The 8,128-nt window shown below is 49.6% G+C and overlaps 1 protein-coding gene across 1 annotated transcript; it reads left to right on the forward strand.

Moving 5' to 3' along the window:
• Positions 1-228: 228 nt before the first annotated feature.
• Positions 229-7,714, forward strand: LOC149866898 (keratin, type I cytoskeletal 19-like). Its single transcript, XM_090041185.1, has 9 exons — positions 229-572; positions 1,339-1,467; positions 2,208-2,290; positions 3,271-3,427; positions 3,899-4,060; positions 4,331-4,456; positions 5,093-5,313; positions 6,847-6,884; positions 7,511-7,714. Exons 1-9 carry the CDS (start codon positions 282-284, stop codon positions 7,618-7,620), a joined length of 1,317 nt encoding a protein of 438 aa, XP_089897311.1. The 5' UTR covers positions 229-281; the 3' UTR covers positions 7,621-7,714.
• The last annotated feature ends 414 nt before the right edge of the window (positions 7,715-8,128 follow it).

Here is an 8,128-nt window from a genome sequence, read left to right on the forward strand (position 1 = left end):
CTGGGGCTGACAAAGATCAAAGCCAGTCTGCAGACCAGTTTGGCTGACAAAACTAGAAAAAGCAACTCAACAGGAGTTTTTCTGTGGCAACTGCAAACATCCGTTCAGAAAACAACATGGATAGTACTCAGGCAATAGGGGAAAAGTGAGCTCCCCTAGCCCAGCCTCTCCCTTCCTCTATATAAGGGAGCTGTCCAAGGGGTTGCCCTGCACTGTCATCCCTTTGCTTTCCAGGGGGAGGATATAAGCCTTGTTGCATCTTGAGCACTGATATCCTAAGCATGGCTAGTTCCTTAAGTCGCAATTTATTCTGCTCTGGCGTTCCTCAAGGACCCAGACTAAACTGGATCAGTGCAGCAGGGTTGCAACCAGGGCTGCTCAGTATCCATGGAGGAGCAGGGAGCATTGGCAGTTGCCTTTCCTCTGCCAGTGCTGCACTTGTGAAGTCTGTGCCAGGAGGTAGTTATGAACTAGGCATTGGATCTGGTGCTAGTGGAATAGGCCTCCTTGGTATGAATGAAAAGGACACCATGCAGAACTTGAATGACCGCCTGGCTGCCTACCTGGAGAGGGTGAGTGACTTTCAGAGCTGAGATTTGGGGTCTGGAGTTCAGTCTCTTGCAGAGAGACATAACCATGGCCTCTCACTCTGAGGCATCTGACATGATGCATGATTGCACATGGATGTATATGAGAGAAGATAAAAGCCATTGGGCAGCAAAGCTCTAGTTAAGGGAACAGCATTAGTGCTGGTGGGCAATAATAATAACAGCTACTATTACTACTACATAAGTATAGTGTAACATAGTAATACTGGTATGATAACATAACTAACAACAATTACGGTCGTCACTGTTGTCATTATGGCAGTGCCTAGGATCCAACCAGGAACGGTATCATGCAAACATAGTAGCAGGTGTGCACAATGACTGGTGTATTGTACAAATGCCACTTACAAGCATGGAGCTGAAGTTTGGAATGTGCCAGAGTAAGTTTATCCAAAAAAAAAAAAAAAAGAAAAGAGAGGATGGTTCATTTTCCAGACTGCCCATCATCACAGCATTTTGGCTTCTAGATCTTTGGTTGGAGGCTGGGCTGTGGCCATTTTGAAGCCCAGCCCCCAAGTGTACAAATAGCTCTTTGGCAAACCATATAATTGCACAGCTTCCCCAGGAGCTGCATTTCTCTGGTAGCAGATCCCCATTTTTGCCCTGAATGAGTCAATGATGCTGCCTTGGTTTTGTTATCAGAATCTGTAGCAGACACTGTAGCACTGCCTCCCCCAAATCTCTTGCTCCCCACCCAGTTTTTTTTCTTGGCCTTCCTTGCTGTTGCTAGGTGTGTTCTCTTGAAGAAGCCAACGGGCAGCTGGAGCAGCAGATTCAGGAGCTCCAGGTGAAAAAAGCCCTCGCCAGACACTATGATCCAAGTAGCTGCTTCAGCACCATTGCAGAACTCAGATCACAGGTACTGAGATTCCCTGACCCTTCTACTGTGGGCGCATGGGGAGAAGGTCCTGGCTTTGACTTATGGCTCCATTTCTACCCTTGGCTTGTGTGTGGACAGGGGGAGACAATCCCTGCTGTTTCTTATTGCTAGGACTGAATATCAGGTGCTGCCTTGGGGTGCCTTGGTAAGGTAAGCTGGTGCCCACTTTGGAGGCTACTCCTACATCTCAGCTTCCATTTAAAGACCCTTCATTCTGCACCACTGTGAAGGTAACCTGCCACCTGGGATGCTTGTTTGCTGCCTCATACGGTCACTCTAAGATGTATGAACTGCCTCTGTGTCCCAGTAAGTCATTACAGACAAAGTCTTACACCATCTCCTTGAGTATCAAAAGAATTTCTTTTATCTCTGATGAAATGAGGTCTGACTTCCAATGTCAAAAATGAATGCAGCTTGTCATGGGAAGTAGTAGCTTGCAGATGGTCTGTATCCTCCTTTACAGATCTGGTGGGTGCTGTGCTGGGAGAGGTTAAATGTCCATCCTACTGATATTGGTCATATGTATTTCCTTTTCAATGGCAATGTGATTTAAAGAGTCACTATTCCAAGTTTGCCCTGTGCTGTGAGGTTCATGCATCTGAAAGCACAGCTCTGGCCCAGGTAGCAAAAGAGATGGCTAAGTGTTCCCCAGCAGACCTCCTTGGTTTCCAAGAAAGCAGTAGAAGGGCTCAGCTACCTCCCCTTTTCTCCTTCTGCAGATCCAGGATGAGTCAATGCACAACTCCCGGCTGATCCTCCAGATTGATAATGCCAAGTTAGCTGCCAATGACTTCAGAATGAAGTAAGAGATCTCTACCAGACCCCCTTCCTCATCCTCTTTCCCCTCCTTCACCCCATGCTCCCTTTAAAGGCCAACTTTTCAAAGCAACCTCTGCAATCACATCTGGAAAAAATACAAATGCAGCCTGTGCAAGCACAGAAATAGACATTTGTTCACACAAAGGAAATGCTCTTGCAGATGCTACTTATTTATTATGATTTGTTTTGTGGTGGCATTGGGAAGCTACCACTGTGGACTGGGGCTTCATTGTGCCGGGTGCTGCACATTTGTATAACAATGAGGTGGGTCTGCATCAAAGAAGTTGTAGTTGTTAGTGATACTTTAAAGCCCAACGGAACATCTTCCTGCCTTCAGGAGTGCAGTAATTTGCTCCACCTAAGGTGGTCATTGAGGCATCCCCAGAAGTTGGTGAGTGGTGGGACCACTCCCCCTCTCCTTGGCCAATCAGTAGCGAGGGGTGGGGCTGCCATTTCCTGGCCAATCAGCAGCAAGGGGTGGGGCCACCACAAAAAAGGCCACTTCTCTCCCTCCCTCCCTGGCTGGCTCAGAAGCCTGCTCCTCCTGGCTGTGCACCACCCTACCTCTAGATACAGCCAATAGACTCTCAAAGACAAATGATTGATATGTCTTTCCACCAATGAACTGAAAAACAGGACTTTTTGCAGTCTGTTTCTTGTTCAGAAACAGACAGGGGACAAATGATTTAAAAACAGGATGGTCCTGTATAAAACAGGACCGATGGCCACCCTAGCTTAGCCCCAGGGCAGCAGACTTAGCTGATGAACTCTGGTCTTGTATCAGCAGTCAGAGAACCCCAGGAGACTATTAGTTTTCTTGGGATAACCCTGGCCTAGATTCTCATGCTCACATGACCCCTCTCAGCTGTGCGCAGCAGGACACTTTCTTTTCATAGCTGCCCATGACTCACTCAGCTGTGTCTGGGTCAGCAGGATGCAGACTCTTGTGCTCGTTCCATATAGGTTTGAGGCCGAGCTGGCTACCCGGCTGGGTGTGGAGAGTGACATCAGGGGTTTACGCAAGGTCCTTGATGGGCTGACAGAGGCCAGAGCCAGTCTGCAGGTGCAGATTGAAAGCCTGAAGGAGGAACTGACTTATCTCCAGCAGAACCATGGAGAGGTGAGGTTGCTGCAGAACCCCACTGGGATCCAAGAGGATCACTATAATTGATGTTTTCAGTGAACAAATCTGAGTTTTAATGTTCACAGAAGGGAAAGACATGATGACAGGTGTGGGATTCAGGAATGGTTCCCTTGGCTTTCTCAATACACAGTACTTCTCAGTCCTGAGTCACAGCCCTCTGCTCCCCCAAGGCACAGATCTGCTGGGCACTCCCAACCCACATCTCTGCCCTGGGCCTCTCACCTGCATACCACATGGAGAGTTGCTTGTATAATGAGCTGGACAAACTTCCTCTGGGGACTAACCTCAAATCCTCTTTTCCTCCCCTGAGCTAAACCACGGCTTAAGACTGGATCCCAATGACAAAAAGCCAGTGCATGAATCTTCTATGCTGCCAGTCCCCCATCCCTTCCCTTGTCTCACCTCCTGCTCTTTCTGACTTATGATGACTTCCTTTACTTTTCAAAGGAAGTGGCTGCTCTCCGAGGTCACTTGGGAGGCTCTGTCAGTGTGGAGGTGGATGCCAGTCCAGGCATCAATCTGGTGAGAACCCTTGCAAAGATCCGGGGCCAATACGAGGATATAATTGAGAAGAACCAGAGAGAGGCTGAAGCCTGGCACAAGCAGCAGGTAAGGGAGGCTCAGCAACTAGCCACAAACTCATGCTATAACCTTCTCTCAGTGACATCTGTTCACGTTACATCTCAATGTGGGAGGTTTGGTGGAAGACGCATCTGGCCTGAGACCACTTATTTCCCATCCATATTGTTACCATCTACTAATAGAGAGGATGCAAAATGTCCCCCTGGTGAGTGGGGGCATCATGTGACTAAGGCATTGCTGATAGCACCCCTGCCACCTTGCCAGGTACATGGCTTGAGCTCCTTTGCTTCTGTGCAGTGCGAGACATTCACTCAAGAGGTCGCCACCAGCAATGAAGCCCTCCAGGCTGCCAGGACAAAGGCAACAGAACTCAAGCGCATTGTGCAGAGCCTCGAGATTGAGTTGCAGACACTGCAGAGCATGGTGGGTACCACAACTCCTTCTTCATAATTGTAAGGTACTAAGAGGAGTGTTGTCAGAAAGGTCATGAAACTGTGGTTATGCAGGGATCCAGGAAAAAACAAGAAAGCAAAGGTCATGTGACAGTCTTCTTGCCAAGGGTAATGGCACTAGGATTTGGAACAGGCTATTGCAGCCTTCAGCATAAAACGTTTCCCTTGAAACACAAGTACTGGTTTCTCTGGTGAAAAAACTTCTGAAGGTCTACCCCAGCCCCAGGCATCACCTGGGGTCAGTAGGCCACAGGCCTCACCATCTTGGCCCACAGGAAATATTAATCCTCAGAATCCAAGCTCTGGTGGGCCTTGTCTCTTGTGGGACTTGAGGCTCCAAACTGGAGTCTGCTGTTTCTCTTAGGATGGCCTTTGCATTCTCTCACCCCTTGTGGGCTCCTTGGCTTCTTCCTGCAGGGACACCCTAAATCCCTGGTCAGGAAGTTGCCAGATGGCATTACCCAAGACACCCAGCAGCCTTGGTGTGACAATACCCCTCCCTTCACTGCTCTGGAAAAGCCTTAAATGAGAGGGCTGGGTTTTCCCCTACCCATGTGGAGCTGGAATAGAGTCCATACAGTTTGGCACATCTTTCTTTTGCTTTTAGAAAGAAGCTCTGGAGGGCACATTGGCTGAGACAGAGTCTCACTATGGGGTGGAAGTGGCACAGCTGCAGAACCTGGTTGCTGGGAAAGAAGCAGAGCTGTCACAACTGAGAACTGACACCCAGCGTCAAGCTAATGAGTACCAGCACCTGCTGGACCTCAAGACCAGGCTGGAGGTGGAAATTGCCACTTATCAGCATCTCCTTGAGGGTCAAGAGGTCAGGTAGGAGATGTACAGTTCTGAGCTCCTGAAGCCATAGGCTGGGGAGGGCTGGGAAAGGTGTGAGGAAGAAGAGGGAGAGAACCCAATGTAGTCCAGAGAGTCATCATGGTCAGTATGACTCTTCTGCTAGGAGCGGCTGGCAGTGAAAAGGGCCAAGTTCAATTATCTAGGGGCTCTGTCTAAAACTATTTAAATGCTAGTTCAATTCCCCAGCTAGAAACCAGGGAAACTATGCTTTATCATCTGAGTGACCTCAATGAAGAATATTTTTTCTTTCACATACAGGAAGCTTAAGGGTTTAAAAACAAACAGAACAACATGGGATGGGGAAATAGGGAGCATGCATACACTTGGAACAGGGACCCAGAATGATAAGGAAATGCTAACAGGTGGGTGGCCTGTCCCTAGGATGTCTTGTCAAATTACTTAAATCCCGATCCTTTCTCACACACAAGTGGTTAATAAAGCATTTGACATAGCGCCCCCCCAGCTCCATCATACCCTACTCATAGTTAGCTGTTTGAGAAGTCTCAATTTTGGCCAGACCCAGCCCATTCTCCAAAGGAACCGTCTAGTAAATGGCTCTACCACCTCTCTTAGCTGAAGTGCATGCAGCTTTGGTGCAGGATAGGGAAGTTTCTCTGGATTAACTTAGCAAAGCTGCTGCTCCTAGCATTAGCTCAGGTAGGCTGAGCTCTGCCAATCACCTTGAAGCTGCCACTTGCCATCTCAACTCTGCTGGCCACCACAACAATGTCTCTGTACTTCTGCAGCTCCCTTCACTGCTTTGTAACCATCTCTGTGTCCTCACATCTTTTTAGATACCAGCTCTAGGCCACCAGAAACAGAGTCCCTGCCCGCCCACCCATGATCATGTGTATTTCTCTTGTCATTATAAAATCTGGGGCTCCTTTACCCCACTATTACAAGGTGACTTCTCACTTCAGACACATGCAACAGTTCTCTTCTCCATTCATTATCCAAAAGGGATAACAGCCTTTCAGCAACCCCACCATCAAAACTCTGTCTTGCCCCAAACTGCCACAGAACTGACAGCCAAATGAGAGCTTGGTTTAGTAGGCCTTTTCCTGAGATCACCAGCGGGTGGCACCAGCACTCATTCCCCATGGAGTGAAATGGCATCCTGAGGAGCTGGTGGAGGGAAGGAACTGGGAAGCTCCCGTGAGGGGGTAAGGTCCAGGTTTCTAGGGTCTGCAGATTGAGCACAGCACATGGCAAAGACCCTCCACTCCCTTCCACAACCCCTTCCACTCTTCATCGTGGGATGCTGGTGCCTTCTCTGCACCAGCTACTGTCATGAGCAGCAAAAGGGGAGCTGACATGTAGCTCTGGGGGGAGATTGCAGAGCTCGGGTCCAGGTCTCTGATTGTTTTGGGAAAATCCCAGCCTCCCTGGAGATTTGGGGCTGGATAAGAGGGTGTAGGTGGAACAGCCAGCGCTTCCAAGGAGATGGGGGAAGGTGGCCCTTCTGGTCATCTTTATCAAGTGAGGCATCCTTTCTTTTCACTACAGGTCAGAGGCCAAGTCACCTAAGCAAGAAATCTCACCAGGTGAGTGGGGTGGTGGAGAAGCTTCCACTTGCTGGGGGAATGGTCCCCTTTAAGCTGAGCCTCCCTCCTGTTACCTCTCTCTGTTTATTTCTATGGATAAATACTGAAGTTGGTGCTGGTGAGCAGGGCAGGGCCTTGGGGAATGGAGCAGGTGCTGCTGGCCCCCAGCATCTCCTTTCTGCCATGCACTGTGACCCATTTAATCTCAGCCTTGCTGCAGCTGCTGTCAACAAGGGGCCAGTTGTAGTGCTGGCTCCAGTGCCAGGGAGACCTGCCCACTGGAGTCACTGGCTCATGGCAGAAAGTTGCTGGGAATGGCATTGTTCAGTCACACCAATTTGGGCCAAGCAAGAACTGGTCAGAGATATATGTTCTGTGCTGAACAGGCCTCCTTCCTTGAAGGCTGATCACTCCTAGGAGGTCCAGGGGATGAAGAATGGCACACACCTACCCTGCTGGTGGCCAGGAAGGCTGTCTGGCCTGCTGCTGCTGGTCCTCCTTGGGGTGGCTGGGCTCCTGGTGCATGTGGAGATGCTCTGATGGCTCGCCGCCCCGTTCCTTCCCACACTGAGCCCCACTGTACAGTTAACTCCCGCGGCCCCACTCTCTTGTTTTCCTTCTCACAGAGGCTGCTAGCAAGGCCCCCACCACCAGGAGGATAAAGACTCTGATCGAAGAGCTGGTGGATGGTGAGGTGGTCTCCTCCCGCATCGAGGAGGTGGAGCATCCTCTGTGAGGGGTGGCTGGGAAAGGGCAAGAAAAGGGGAAACCCTCCCACCCTCTACAGCTTCTGCATATCCAACACCTGCTGTTCATCCATCCTGCTGAATTCCCACCTGTTCTTTTGTGCCTCTGGTTTTCAATAAAGCAAATGGTAGGGTGAGTGGTCAGAGTGAAACTGTGGCATGGGGCTTTCTGCAGTGGGGCAGAGGGAGACCTAGGTAGTTCGTGGCATGTGTGGGCCATGCCAAGATTCCAGTCCCAGGCAAGAACATTGAGCAAATGGTCCATCAGTCCTACCCTGGCCCCACGCCCTGCACCTCATTCTCTCCTCTGAGTGTCCCAAGACAAACCCAGAGATTTCCAATAGGAAACCACAATGTCACAAACATTTGACTTATTGTGGGCTTTCCGAGTTCTTTGTAACAGAAGAACTGCTCTTACTGTTTCTCCATAGTCAACAAATGTGTGAAAGCAGAGAGCTGGCATTTTTTGAGGGGGGCTTAGAGCCTAATGAGGTTGAG

Source organism: Crocodylus siamensis, chromosome 4 (genome assembly GCF_052110815.1).
Source record: "Crocodylus siamensis isolate JL-2025a chromosome 4, ASM5211081v1, whole genome shotgun sequence".
Classification (NCBI taxonomy): Eukaryota; Metazoa; Chordata; order Crocodylia; family Crocodylidae; genus Crocodylus; species Crocodylus siamensis.

What these genes read in the sequence shown, in the direction of transcription:
- LOC149866898 (XM_090041185.1), top strand. Translation starts at nt 282, where the DNA reads ATGGCTAGTTCCTTAAGTCGCAATTTATTCTGCTCTGGCGTTCCTCAA. An exon ending in TGGCTGCCTACCTGGAGAGG is followed by an intron (nt 573 to 1,338) that starts GTGAGTGACTTT and finishes TGCTGTTGCTAG; the next exon opens with GTGTGTTCTCTTGAAGAAGC. An exon ending in CTTGAGGGTCAAGAGGTCAG is followed by an intron (nt 5,314 to 6,846) that starts GTAGGAGATGTA and finishes TTTTCACTACAG; the next exon opens with GTCAGAGGCCAAGTCACCTA.